The 14,563-nt window shown below is 41.6% G+C and overlaps 1 protein-coding gene and 1 pseudogene across 1 annotated transcript; both read left to right on the top strand.

Moving 5' to 3' along the window:
* The first annotated feature begins 504 nt into the window (after positions 1-504).
* LOC120023645 (rho-related GTP-binding protein RhoV-like) lies at positions 505-3,575 on the top strand. Its single transcript, XM_038967693.1, has 3 exons — positions 505-2,277; positions 2,399-2,457; positions 2,576-3,575. Exons 1-3 carry the CDS (start codon positions 2,118-2,120, stop codon positions 3,020-3,022), a joined length of 666 nt encoding a protein of 221 aa, XP_038823621.1. The 5' UTR covers positions 505-2,117; the 3' UTR covers positions 3,023-3,575.
* Positions 3,576-4,477: 902 nt separating this feature from the next.
* LOC120023297 lies at positions 4,478-14,563 on the top strand (annotated as a pseudogene).

The following is a 14,563-nucleotide window of genomic DNA, read 5'->3' as shown; positions in this document are numbered from 1 at the left end:
GGGTATTATGACTCTTATTGTTGTACCACAGATAGAACAACGAGACAGATATTTCACTAGATGTGTAATTGTGATTTCCACTCACTACCCAAATATGGTAGTGAGAGGAAGCCCACTGGAGGGCAGTTGGAGAAGATGGAACGAGATTTTGGTTGACATTCTGTACATTTTCTCATCAATTAAACATTTAATCTCAATAGTTTTCTGTTCCCAAAAATAAAATGTGTTATGAACAGAGTGGACTAAGTTTGTAGACTTTACCCGTGGCAAAAGTTTTTAAAAATCGCGCGGTTTAGGAGTGCAAAGGCAAATTGAGTTATTGCACATTGTACTTCAGAGTATGTTTTTACTAACGGAAATATGCAGATGTCTACTAGAACGCACCAATAGGATATCTCTAGCGTGCTTGGCTCTGCCCACCTCCTTGCTTCTTCTGCCCTCTATGACTCATTTGTTCCCATTTGAGACGACAAGCTATAGTCTATCTTGGTTTAGTTAGAAAACTATTTGGTCGTACTCAAACATCGTTTTAAGATTGGTTTTACTATTGACAGTTACAGCTGATTTTGGGGATGTATATCGATTTTATCTACTTAAATAGAAGTAATCTGATTCATTCGTTTCAGTCTTTGAATTGTTTCATCAAACTTTTCGCCGCCAGCTCCTGATATCAGGGCATAGAAACTACAATCGGTCTCCTGAATTAGCCTAGTGATGGCCCACATGCGCATTACGTTCGAACTCTTTTCTCCTCTTTCAATGGCTAAACTAGCTGGCTATGTTACTAACTATGCTAGTTTTCGTGCTTATTGTCAAACTTCATAAATACTGCACTCTCAACTTCAAACGCCATTGTTAGTTAAACAATAATGTAACCAATCAATTCGCCGCAAATAAACTTAAAATAAGTATTGTTTTGTTGAATAGTCATGACTTGTTCGAGGTATCTATTGCAAGACAACGGTGGCGAAGGACATCATTGCGTCTTGGCCGTAGGGTTAGCGTTAGGACGTTTCTGACTGGTCTTTGAACTGTGAGCCTCTCCCCGCTTCGTTCGATGGGATATGTAGTGATTTTGCTAACGCAGCCAGATATGTACAGTCTTGTATTCTTATTTTTTCCCCAACTGACTATCGTACTTGTTGATTAAAATTGACTTTATTAATTATGAGCAGTCCAGGAATGACACGAGAAAATAGCAACTCTACAGATCGCAGTGACTACAATGAATGGCTAAATTACTTCCGGACACTAAAGCTACTCCTCACCACTCTATTGGCTATAATGATCCCGCGTCCTCCCGCCTGCCTTCCGCCTTTGCAGACATGTATTTCCATTGTTAGAACGGTTAGTCGCCTATCTTATATCATAGATCATCTTTGGCTACGTTCATTCTCCTAACCTGCTATGTAAACAAACCATCAGTCCCGACAAACCATCAGTATCAGATATTAATCAAATGTTATTGGTCACATACCCATATTTATTTTAGAATACAATAGAACTCTCTCATTGGTAATTTGATTTGATGTGTTCACCTGACCTTGCAACTAATTTACCATCATTTTGTTTTGCGATTATAATTGGTCCCTGAACCCATAGGCTATTTCTGAAATATATAAAAGCCTCCTTCATTTATCTCTGTAAACTTCTAAAAATAGCCGAAACAATAAAGAAACCCTCATCAGCTTCCACTGGCCACTAAGAGTTGCTAAATTACCTTTTCACTTCAGTTTGTCTCAACTCATGCACCTTGGTCGGAGAGGTAGGTATGTGAACGATTTGATTTAGGTAGCCTTTCGCGCTGAAATTCATACAGTATCCAGGCCATCGATCCACAATGGCCCATATTTTGGTATTTTGTTAAGTGGCCGATGGCCGCTGTAGGAGTGACTATGCAAATCAAGCTTGTGAAAATAAGTTTGCGTTGAATTGAGGGCTGTAACTTGATTGGGCGGCATTGTTCGTTCAAACTGGAGGTGCCAAAGTATCCGCTACATTTGTTTCCACCATGTGCGCTTTGATGTAGGATGAGACAGTGATAGTTCTGTTGGATAAGAATTTAAACTTTTGCTGAAATTCCACCAGATAGTGAACGCAGTAGCGGAGATAAGATTATGCAGGCCCCTGATGATTTTCAAGAAAAGCACAATGAGCCAATCATTAGTTGTATGTTGGTTGGGGATGGTGCTGTGGGGAAAACCAGCATGATTATAAGTTACATCTCAAATGGATACCCAAACGAATACCGTCAGACGGCCTTTGACGTCTTCACCGGTGAGTTGCATTTTTGTGCATCCTTTAAATACTGTACCGTAACAATTTTCCTTTGGCAGTAATTTGGGCGAGTGAAAGAGGTTTCGAGAATGCATGTGGTGAAATGTGCTCTATTCTACAGGATTGGTTAGAATAGATGGGATTCCAGTACAAATCCAGTTGATGGACACTGCAGGACAGGTAACTAGGCCAATGCATGAGTAGGCCTACCAAATACATTATGGCAACACTAAATGTAGGCTACAGTGAATATATATTTATAACATGAATTAATCTGCCACTTCCTTGTTTTCTGCAGGAGGAGTTTGATAATTTTCGCTCCATGTGTTACAATCAAATAGATGTCTTCATCCTTTGCTTCAGTGTTGTCAACCCAGTGTCTTTCCACAACATCACTTCAAAATGGATCCCACAGATCCGCACCTTCAATTCTGCTTCACCCATCATTTTAGTGGGGACCCAGTCTGACCTCCGGCATGATGTTAGCATCCTTATCCATCTGGACCAGCTGAGGGTCAAGCCAGTGGTGAACTCCCAGGCCAGGCGTCTGGCAGAGAAGATCAGAGCCCACGACTATGTGGAGTGTTCCGCACTGACCCAGAAGAACCTCAAAGAAGCATTTGACTCTGCTATCTTTGCTGCCATCAAGCACAAGGCCTGTGAGAAAGCAAAGAAGCTCAAACTATTTGATCGTGCAAAGACTTTTTCTAGTGGGGGGTGGAAGAAGTTATTCTGCTTCATGTGATCCAATGGCATCACTACCTCAATACAGGACACAAAACCCTCTGCTGTTGAATATTAGGGGGTGGCAGTAGCAGTTGGATGGATTACTAAGAGTTAGTTATTCTGAACAAAAGTTGTCGGATATGTTGTGCTTATTGAAGCTCAAAAGCCAAAAGTTCCCACAGCAACCTGTGATAGCCTTCCACCATTGTATGCACTGTGGAAAGTCTTTCTTATTCACAGGATTCAGACAGCATTGTATTGCAGTTGGTGTCACGGCCTATTTGCGACCTGACTATCACTTTTCTAGCGTATACACTGCATAGTCAAGTATTTTGTTTGTAGGCTTTATAGAATGTGAATATCTTCTAGCCATATATGCTTCTTGTGGAAGCCACATGTTTCAAACAATGTTTGCTTTGTCGTTTTATGTCACGTTTACTTGTCTTGTTACACATTTCACTTTAAGTTTTAACTTTTTTGTTTATTTTAAGAAATTAGGAGTTTGTAAATGTGAAAATATAAAATCAAGAATGGGTTGGCAGGTAGCCTAGTGGTTAGAGCGTTGGGCCAGTAACCGAAAGGTTGCTGGATCGGATCCCCGAGCTGACAAGGTAAAAATCTGTTGTTCTGCCCCTGAACAAGGCCGTTAACCCACTGTTCCCCGGGAGGCCGCCATTGTAAATAAGAATTTATTCTTAACTGACTTGCATAGTTAAATAATGGTTCAATTTAAAAATATAAAGATAATGTAGATCAGCTTAGGGCCCTCATTAGAGTAGTTGTAGAAAATTATATTCACTAATGCCTTGGACCTTATATTAATTTACTGTTAACATGTGAGCTCCATTTTATGTTAAGGTCCATTGATCACTGAGGGAGGACAACAGTCTGAGGTAAATCCTCAAACGGAGGGAAAGACAGAGCTGAGAATATTCTCACCACAGAGTTTTGTTACCCAGCTCACAGACAAGGGACTACGGTCACCTGCTGTCACATTGAGGCTCCAATTTACAAGACAAAGCCTCTCCATTAAAGCTGTTCCCTTTGCCTTTGTAATATAGCAAATTGGTGTAAGCCTTGGAAAGAGGAAAGTCATAATAGATATATAATCGATTGCTGAGTACTACATCGACGTGCACAGTTGTTGGGTATTAGAAACCTTGTGCGTATTCATTTCGGAAACTGTTTAAGAACCAAACGAAACAGGGAGGGAACTACCTGAATTTGTCCAATAGAAACTTTTACGTTTGGAGTAAACTTCTGTTGCAAAACATTTTCGTTCCCTCCCTGTTTCGTTCCCTCCCTGTTTCTTTTTCGGCGTAATGATTACAGCCCTGGAAAAAAGCCAAAGTGCTTTGCTTAAGACGGAACATCTTTTTTATTTGTATGATAAGTGGTAAAATGAATGTGCTATAAAGGAGCCAACAATTGAACTACTGAGTGATTATACTATATAGCCTGCATACAAGGCCTAATGTGTCTACTGGATAAAGTTGTGTGTCATGTAAGGGTGGCTGTGTTCCTGGGGATCGGCAGTGTCCGGTGTGAGAGGGGCAGGTTAGTGTCCATGGTGTGAGAGGGGCAGGTTGAAGTGGTCAGAGTAGTGCAGAAGGTGTCCTATGCTGAGGCAGTGAAGAAATTTGAGGAGGGGTCAAGGGTGAAGGATCCTGAGAGGATCTAAGTGAGTAGTAGATTTGTGCCATCACAGAGGGGGATAGCCCAACGAGTGATACTGTATATGCTTCAGTAAGTTTGGTTTCTTAGCATTTTATAGCAATGGTTATCAACTGTACCGCAGAAATGGAACATAAATAACATAGATGTTGTGGAGGTAGCTGCAGAGAAGATTTTGGGTTTATGTGATTTGACTTCAGAAGAGTTACAGGGTGTGTTGAGTAGGGGTGTCTCCTGTCCTCCCAGGCCGTTTGCATGGGCAGGAGCAGATAAGATCAAAGTAGTGGAATGGAGAAGTGGGTTTTTAATGAGTATAGGTGGTAGCTGCAGATAAGTACCTGGGTGTAAGAGATTGTACTGCGGAAGTTATGTTTTGAGATGTTTATTTTTGTGAAATAGTGTGTGTGGTGCACATTTGTATCCCCCTGCCTTTTAAAAATGTTTATATAACACATGTAAAGTGATTGAACACACACTACCGCACAGTAGGTGGCGGCATGCATGAACAAAATGTGAGAATGCCATTATACCAAAGAAGTAATGCCGCTGCCTGAAGTTGTAATTTCTCTGAATTTTGTATTTCCTTAGCCTGCTGTGTTAACGAGACGTCTCATATATCCAATCTCTGGAGCCTGTCAAACTAGATAACTGCCTGCTGTCCTAGCACACTGCTGAGATCTGGGGTGTATTCATTATGCCTTGTAACTGAAACTATTTACACTTAAGAACCAAACGGAAGCAAACAGAGAAAACGGAACGCAACTGGGAGGGACCTACCTGAATCTGTCCAATGCAAACTCTCGTTTTCATTGTATAACATTTTCTGTTTGGAGTAAACTTTGTTGCAAAATGTTTTGCAACAGAATCGGCGTAATGAATACACCCTTGATGAACCTCTAACGTTTTCTGTTGGATCAATCAATCTGTCAATTCCTTAACATCGTCAAGGAGACCATTAACATGTATAGTGGGGTGAATCCCTGCTTTCTCTCCTAGGTAGTAATTAGCATTCTGATAACAATGGTTTCCTCACTCACAAAGGCTTCTCTAGTAGAAAACAATGTGGTGACTAGAAACTGTATCTGCAAAAGGAAAAATCATTATTTTGGAATATTAGTTATCAGTAAATATATATTTGATTATGGGAGATACTCCCGACACTTTTGTTTCCTTTAGGCTGTGTTGCGCACAAATCCAAATGATTCTGGTGGAATTGACTTGGAATGAAGGAGTGGTAAAATCTAGTACAAGTTAATCATCTTAGAAATGTCTGTGCTGAAATTCACATTCCCAGGACAAACATATCAACTTGATTTAAAAACAGCAAATCAAATGATGCCTCCATATGAAAAAGAGAACACACACACTTTTTGGGGTTAATCATAGCCTACTTTATTTTGGAGGGTAACCACAGCCACTAAGGTTAAGAAATATGGCTACGTTTACACAGGCAGCCGGATTCTGATCCATTTTTCCACATTGGTATTTTGACCAATCACAAAAGATCTCTTTCAGAGCTGATCTGATTGGTCAAAAGACCAATTTGTAAAGTGTTTGTGTGTATATATCAGAATTTGCATCATCTATTTGAAAGTGTATAATTCACTAAACTGTGCATGTGGGTTCGTGCTGCCAGAATTACATTATGGACATGTTCAAACCCACTGATATAATCAATCCATTGGAATTTCTTAAATTGAACCAAGGATTTGAACAATTAGTTATATACTGCCCTCTACAGGTGTGTTGATGTACTGAATCATACATACATTACTGAGTTTTTAGTAGTGCAAACATACACATTTTATAACAAATAGTTTTCGTGGTAATTCTGTCCACAGATTAACAATACATTCAGGTTGTGTAATCCAATATCTTAATGATAAAATCTGCACACTGCTGCTCATGCTCCCAGGTGATTTTATTTATAACATTTTGACCCTTTATCAGGCATCTATATCCCAGGTGGGGTTGGAAGGTCCTACATGTAGGGGAAGTACTCAGTGACATCACTTCCTGAAATGGAGGTAAAAAATATAAGGTTCACAGAATGAACATTTAATGTATCAAAATATATGATCATACACAAGGAATGTCAATATTTATAGTGCATTCGGAAAGTATTCAGACCCCTTGACTTTTTCCACATTTTGTTACGTTACAGCTTATTCTAAAATGGATTAAATTGCTTTATTTATTTTTCAAAAAAATGTAAAACTGAAATATCACATTTACATAACTATTCAGATTCTTTACTCAGTACTTTGAAGCACCTTTGGCAGCGATTACAGCCTCAAGTCTTCTTGGGTATGACGCTACAAGCGTGGCACACCTGTATTTGGGGAGTTTCTCAGATTTTTCTCTGCAGTTCCTCTCAAGCTCTGTCAGGTTGGATGGGGATCGTTGCTGCACAGCTATTTTCAGGTCTCTCCAGAGATGTTCGTTAGGGTTAATGTCCGAGCTCTGGCTGGGCCACTCGGTGACATTGAGACTTGTCCCAAAGCTACTCCTGAGTTGTCTTGGCTGTGTGCTTAGGATTGTTGTCCTGTTGGAAGGTGAACAGTTGCCCCAGTCTGAGGTCCTGAGCGCTCTGGAGCAGGTTTCCATCAAGGATCTCTCTGGACTTTGCTCCATTTATCTTTCCCTCGATCCTGACTAGTTCCCCAGTCCCTGCCGCTGAAAAACATCCCACAGCATAATGCTGTGGCATTAGTCCCTCTAAGCATTAGGGGGACGTTCATTGAGGTAAAACTTGAGGGCCGCCATGTTTTCCATGAGTTTGCCTACAACTCCAGCACCTGCGGAAAGTACCTGGATGTGCAAATGTTCTTCAGCTTTTATGTTTATTTATATTAATGCAAATAATATCAATTACAAATTTGATAGATTTATGACTACAACGCTAACTTGTTTTATTCAAAACAACTGATTTTCCCAGCATGCGCATTATACCCTCCCCTGACCCTCAACTCGAAATAATCTGATCAGCTGATTTTAACATGCAACAACATAGCACTCAGAAATCCGCAAGGAGTGGGCTGGTGATGAACTGAACAGAACAATGACAAAGCTAGGAATGATTTCAACGCAATAACATATTTTAAAGACTTCTGAAACGTATTGTGCAATTTTTCTTCTTGTAATGAAACAGCAGGGAGCAGGTCTCGAACCCTCAACCTTCTAGCCCAAATTCCAGCTCGCTATCGACTGTGCCGCAAAAGCATGCTCAAGCGGCAGAGTCGAAATCCACGCTTATAAACCCAGGGTCGTTACAGTATGTTTTATTTTGTTGACGGAACCGCTGTTATCCTAGCATTTGGCTATGGTTATTATTGACGTGTTTACCTGAACTGGCTAACTAGCTTGGATAACACAGCTAACTTGAGCTATTTCAGACAGGGCGATTCGGATTTGTGTAACTTTAAACATATTATTTAGTCCGACGAAACTTGTTATTGTTAGGTTGTGTCACATTGACGGAATAACGTTGTTTTAAACAACATATTGCTTTAAATGTCTAGCTACAGGCAGCTAGTTAATGTACTGTTATATTTTGCACAACTAACATTAAAGTAAGGCAGCTGTAAGCTAGCTAACGTCACCTAGGTTTTCTTTTCGAGCTAGCCAGCTACTGTAGCTAACACGGTTAGTGGTTTGTTTGATTCCTGCAAGTAAATTAGCTCAACAGCTGGCTAGTTCTTCCAACTGTGGTTTAAAATATTGGTGCCAGTTTGCACATTATGTATCAGGGAAGTTCTCTTGCCAAACACTTGCTTTATTGTGTAAATTTGAATTTTCTGCCTTACTCTGCTGTAAGAGTAATTGTAAAATATCTATTGTAAAATATCTATTTCTGGCACTTAAATTTGATTTAGGATGTGTTCGGGCGATCTTAAATTCAAAGCATTGTCAGATTGTCCGTTCTTTAAATTCAGAGTGTTTTCGTCTCGGAGCATTCAGAGCGCACGCTGGACGCTCAGGTGGATGATTAGGGTTGATCCGAGCGTTGTGACCTCACAACGGCAGTCAAGCACCCATGCTAACTGGCTAACGTTGGCTAGCTTGCTAGCTACTTCCAGACACAAACGAGAGAACACCTCACTCTAACCATTTTACTCGCCCTAGCAGAGCAGGTTAGGTTGTTTTCATGTCATCCAGTGCGTTGGTGACTTTCTGTGCTGCTGGAAACAATTTAATTACGCTTTTTTTGCCGACATTTACCGATACCGGCCATATTCGTTATTCTGCGCTCTGGCACACTCTGACGGGAGTGTTCTGAAATTGGAGTAGAGTGAATTTACTAACGCACCCATAATTTTTATGAAGCCAGTCATAAAGATAGTGTATTTTATTGTCAAGAGAAGGTTGACTTAAAATAGCCAGAACATATTCAACCAGATTGCCTCACTGTAATGTTACTGTGTTAGAAATTACATTATTTTGACATTATAATTGTGTTGTCTAATAAGCTTTGAAATTAGTAGTGGACCTGAACCTTTTTAAAGGTAAAAGGAGCACCATACAACCTTGTTAAGTCTACTTGCATCAAGTTGTCTATGTTCAAAGGATTGTGTAGCCTATATAGTGTAACAGTTTAACTTTAGTCCGTCCCCTCGCGCCCTGACTCGGGCGCGAACCAGGGACCCTCTGCACACATCAACAACAGTCACCCACGAAGCATCGTTACCAATCGCTCCACAAAAGCCGCGGGCCTTGCAGAGCAAGGGGAACCACTAATTCAAGGTCTCAGAGCAAGTGACGTCACCGATTGAAAGGCTATTAGCGCGCACCACCGCTAACTAGCTAGCCATTTCACATCCGTTACAATAGCACAAAATATGGTCATGTGTATTTATTTTTAAATGTAAACTTTATTTAACTAGGCAAGTCAGTTAAGAACAAATTCTTATTTATAATGACGGCCTACCTGGGAACAGTGGTTTAACTGCATTGTTCAGGGGCAGAACGACAGATTTTTACCTTGTCAGCTCGGGGATTCAATCTTGCAACCTTTACGGTTACTGGCCAAATGCTCTAACCACTAGGCTACCTGCCGCCCCGTTATCAATAAAACAAGTTGATTTAATATTTATTTTCACTCTGCTATTGGGAATATTTGCCACAGGTCTCTCATCAGCTGCCAGAACTGCAAACTCAGCTTGTGCCAACAGTGTCTGAAAAGCACCCACAATGGAGGTAACAAGAAGCACTAACTCTGCCTATCCTCCTCCACCCAAACCTACAGAGGTCTACTCCCTCCCTGTGCCGGAAACCATAGAGGTCAAATCAACCCCTCAATTTAAACCTGCAGAGATCAACTTAAGCCAAATGGTAGATGAGGCAGAAGTCCCGAAGGCAAAACTTCTGGAGAAAGTCTTCAGTTTTCTTCTGATTGACGCAAACGAGGCGATGCAGGTGGGTAGTGAAGGGAGTCAAAGGCCTTTGAGTTTTTGTGTCCTGTCAGTTTTGTATCCAACCAAAGGGTAATTTTATTTCAATCACTTTTTGACCACACCCCTTTTTTGATTTGAACATTTTCCACAGTGCATTCGGAAAGTATTCAGACCTTCACTTTTTCCACATTGTGTTACGTTACATCCTTAACTATTCATTTAATCTATTTTAGATTTTCTCGTCAATCTACACAAGTTTTTACAAATAACTGAAATACCTTATTTACATAAGTATTCAAACCCTTTGCTATGTGACTTGAAATTGAGCGCCAGTGCATCCTGTTTTCATTGATCATCCTTGAGATGTTTCTACAACTTGAAGAGAGTCCACCTGTGGTAAATTGATTGGGCATGATTTGGAAAGACACACACTTGTCTATATAAGGTCCCACAGTTGACAGTGCATGTCAGAGCAAAACCCAAGCCATGAGGTCGAAGGAATTGTCCGTAGAGCTCCGAGACAGGATTGTGTCGAGACACATTTCTACAGCATTGAAGGTCCCCAAGAACACAGTTGCCTCCATGAACATCTAATCAAATGGCTACCCAGACTATTTGCAATGCCCCCCCCCCCCCCCCCCCCCCTTTTTACGCCGATGCTGCTCTGTTATTATCTATGCATAGTCACTTTAATAACTCTACCTACATGTACATATTATCTCAATTACCTTGACTTAACGGTGTCCCCGCACATTGACTCTGTACCGGTACCCCCTGTTAATAGTTTCGCTATTGTTATTTTACTGCTGCTCTTTAATGACTTGTTCCTTTGATTTTGTATTTTTTCAACTGCATTGTTGGTTAGGGGCTTGTATGTAGGTCTACACCTGTTGTATTCGGCGCATGTGACTAAAATTTTATTTTATTTTGATCATTCTTAAATGGAAGAAGTTTGGAACCACCAAGAGTCTTCCTAGAGCTGGCCGCCCGGCCCAACTGAGCAATCGAGGAAGAAGGGCCTTGGTCAGGCAGGTGGTCAAGAACCCGATGGTCACTGTAACAGAGCTCCAGAGTTCCTCTGTGGAGATGGGAGAACCATCCAGAAGGATAACCATCTCTGCAGCACTCCACCAATCAGGTCTTTATGGTAGAGTAACCAGACAGAAGCCACTCCTCAGTAAAATGACAGACCGCTTGGAGTTTGCCAAAAGGCACCTAAAGGACTCTGACCATGAGAAACAAGTGTCTCTGGTCTGATGAAACCAAGTTTGAAACTCTTTGGCCTCCATGCAAAGCATCACGTCTGGAGGAAACCAGGTACCACTCATCACCTGGCCAATACCATCCCTATGGTGAAGAATAGTGGTGGCAACATCATGCTTGGGGATGTTTTTCAGCGGCAGGGACTGGGAGACTAGTCAGGATCAAGGGAAAGATGAACGGAGCAAAGTACAGAGATCCTTGATGAGAACCTGCTCCAGAGCGCTCAGGACCTCCGACTGGGGCGAAGGTTCACCTTCCAACAGGACAACGACCCTAATCGCACAGCCGAGACAACGCAGGAGTGGCTTAGGGACAAGTCTCTGAATGTCCTTGAGTGGCCCAGCCAGAGCCCGGACTTGAACCCGATCAAACATTTCTGGAGAGACCTGAAAATAGCTGTGCAGCGATGCTCCCCATCCAAGTTTGAGAGGATCTGCAGAGAAGAATGGGAGAAACTTCCCAAATACAGGTGTGTCAAGCTTGTAATGTCATACCCAAGACGACTTGAGGCTGTAATCGCTGGCAAAGGTGCTTCTGAGTAAAGGGTCTGAATACTTACGTAAATGTAATAAAACATTTTTTTTAAACAGTATTGCATGTAAAATTGAGTATTTTTTAAATCCATTTTAGATTAAGGCTGTAACGTAAGAAAATGTGGACAAAGTGATGGGGGTCTGAATACTTTCCGAATGCTCTGTTGACCCATTTAGCATACCCACCATACCATAAGACGTCCATGTTTTCATCACTGGAAAAGAGAAACTGTTACATTTTATATTGAAAACTTACACTCAGGATGGTAAAAAACAAATTAGGGGTACGTTTTAAATGTAGACTTATGTCAACCACCCTGTATTCAAGAGTATGCTGTTTCAACTGGAGACACATCTGAGGGCGGGCACAACACAAACACTTCAGATTATGTAAATTAGGGTCTAAACTACAACATACGAAAACCTTTATTATTTGATAAATACATGTTGGAAGAATTTATAGTATAGTTTGACAACCCTGATTTTAAGTTTTTAAATGATATCAAACCCAACTGTTAATATTTTCATTGATTAAGAAATTGATTTCTTATGCTATGGTTGGGTTTGCAAAATGGGTCAACTTTAAGCACCTCTTTCTCCTGAATATTTTGGTATTCAGGTCCAAAACGTCACTTTCTGACCACTTCTACCATGGGCAACTACAGTATGTATGGAAAGATTCGTTCAAATCAAAAAGGGGTGCAGCCAAAAAGTGATTGAATTAAAATGTAACGACCCTTTTGTGAAATGAATTCACCTCATCTGCCAACACTACTCCCTGTTTTTAGATAAAGGACGAAGGTGCGTCTGTGAAGATATTTAACTGCAAGCCCAACAAGCTGATCAAGGTGGTGTCCATCTTCGGCAACACAGGAGAAGGAAAATCCTACACTCTGAACCACACTTTCTTCATGGGCAGGGAGGTGTTCAAGACCTCCCCCCACGCAGGAGTCCTGCGCGGTGGGGGTGAGGGCGGCATTTGACCCCATCCACAAGGTGGTGGTCATCGATACAGAGGGCCTACTGGGTAACAGCTCCAACCAGGGCCACAGAACACGGCTCTTGCTCAAGATGCTAGCTATCTCCGACATCATCATATACCACGCCGACCGCCTCCATGACAACCTTTTCAAGTTCCTGGGCGACGGGTCGCACGCCTACCTGAAACATTTCACCAAGGAGCTGAAGGCCACTACTGCCCGCTGTAGCCTGGACGTGCCTCTGTCCACCCTAGGGCAGGCCATCATCATCTTCCATGAGAGCGTCCACACCAAGCTGCTGGGCTCAGGTCAGCGCTAAGAAATACTGTAATCAACACTGACCATAGTGTACACAAATCGAACATTGGTGTGGTTACTTTCTGCTCTCATCAGTCTCATTTTATTTCACCTTCCTTGACAGTGGAAACATTAGGGATACAGTATATTCATCCACATTGTCATGAGTGTTGCTACAGAAGATCATATTACATGTAATTTGATAATTTTGGGTGTAGAATCTCTACTCACCCTGCTGACCCTTTGACACGCTAAGACTAGTAATTGTCATTCCAACAGAGCTGTTTTGAAACGGTGTGACCAGTTAGTTGGCCAGTCAAGCAGTTTGAGTAATCTAGTATCATTTTCCTTTCAAAGTATGTGGCTGTTATACTGTACAAATTGATTTTCTATCCATTTAATGTTTCCCTTTAGAGTAAAATTTGACTTATGTCTTAGAAATCATTTTTGGTGAGGCACCTTCCATCTCAGTTTTGATTGATCTAGAAAAGGTTGAAGACCCCTGATCAAAGTGATCTGAAGTGAAATGTCCTTTTATGAGGGGTTATATATCAACTCAAAGTTAAGTCTGTCTTCTCATCCTATTCCATTTGATCACCTTTTTGTTCTCTCATTCTGACAGGAAACTCCTCAGTCTGTGGATTGGCTGCTGCTTGAGCGCTTCAGGAAGCTGGGCCGTTTCCCAGAGGTTTTCAGCTCCATCTTGTACCACGGCACGCGTACCTGTAGCCACCCAAAGGACTTTGGTGGCCTGCAGCACACCCTGGAGCAGCTGCTGGACAACAACTCCACCCGCTTCCCAGTCGTCTTCTTCAAAGCCCTGCAGGTAGTAGACATTATAGCTCAGTCATCTGGCTGTAAACTGGTTTCAAACATGCTCACATTTACATAAGGCAAACACTGAAACCATGACAGTCAAATAAGGGTGTCAAGCTGTGTTCAAGAATGGAATGTTTTAGCATTTCTGTCTACTGGAACATTTGATCTTCATTAAAGGGGTCTTAAACTCAAGCACATACAAAGTTACAAATGTTGCTATTCAATAGGTGACCGTTAGTTTTACTTTCACACTCTTTGAACAATCTAATCAGACTACATCAATGTAACTACTGATCTGTTGTTCTTCTCTGTCTATGGCCTAAGTGAGTGCTTCAATGGGGAGATTTCTGATGAGCTCATAGCCCACAACTGCTTCTTCCCTGATGAGTACTTCACCTGCTCCGGCCTCTGCCTCGTTTGCGGGTTAGTGCTCTGTTTCCTTCTCTTCAATTATTTAATTCTCTCCATCTCATGCCACTGACTATACGATGTACAAGTGACGTCATCCTACGTCATACTTCCGGGTCCTTCTACACTGTGTGCCTACTCTCTCTTCAGGCCTGGTGAAGGATGCTGCGCGTCTTGCCTACTGGGTGCCTGA

The sequence above is a fragment of the Salvelinus namaycush genome, chromosome 28 (assembly GCF_016432855.1).
Source record: "Salvelinus namaycush isolate Seneca chromosome 28, SaNama_1.0, whole genome shotgun sequence".
Classification (NCBI taxonomy): Eukaryota; Metazoa; Chordata; class Actinopteri; order Salmoniformes; family Salmonidae; genus Salvelinus; species Salvelinus namaycush.
This window is presented reverse-complemented; position numbering and strand designations above follow the sequence as displayed.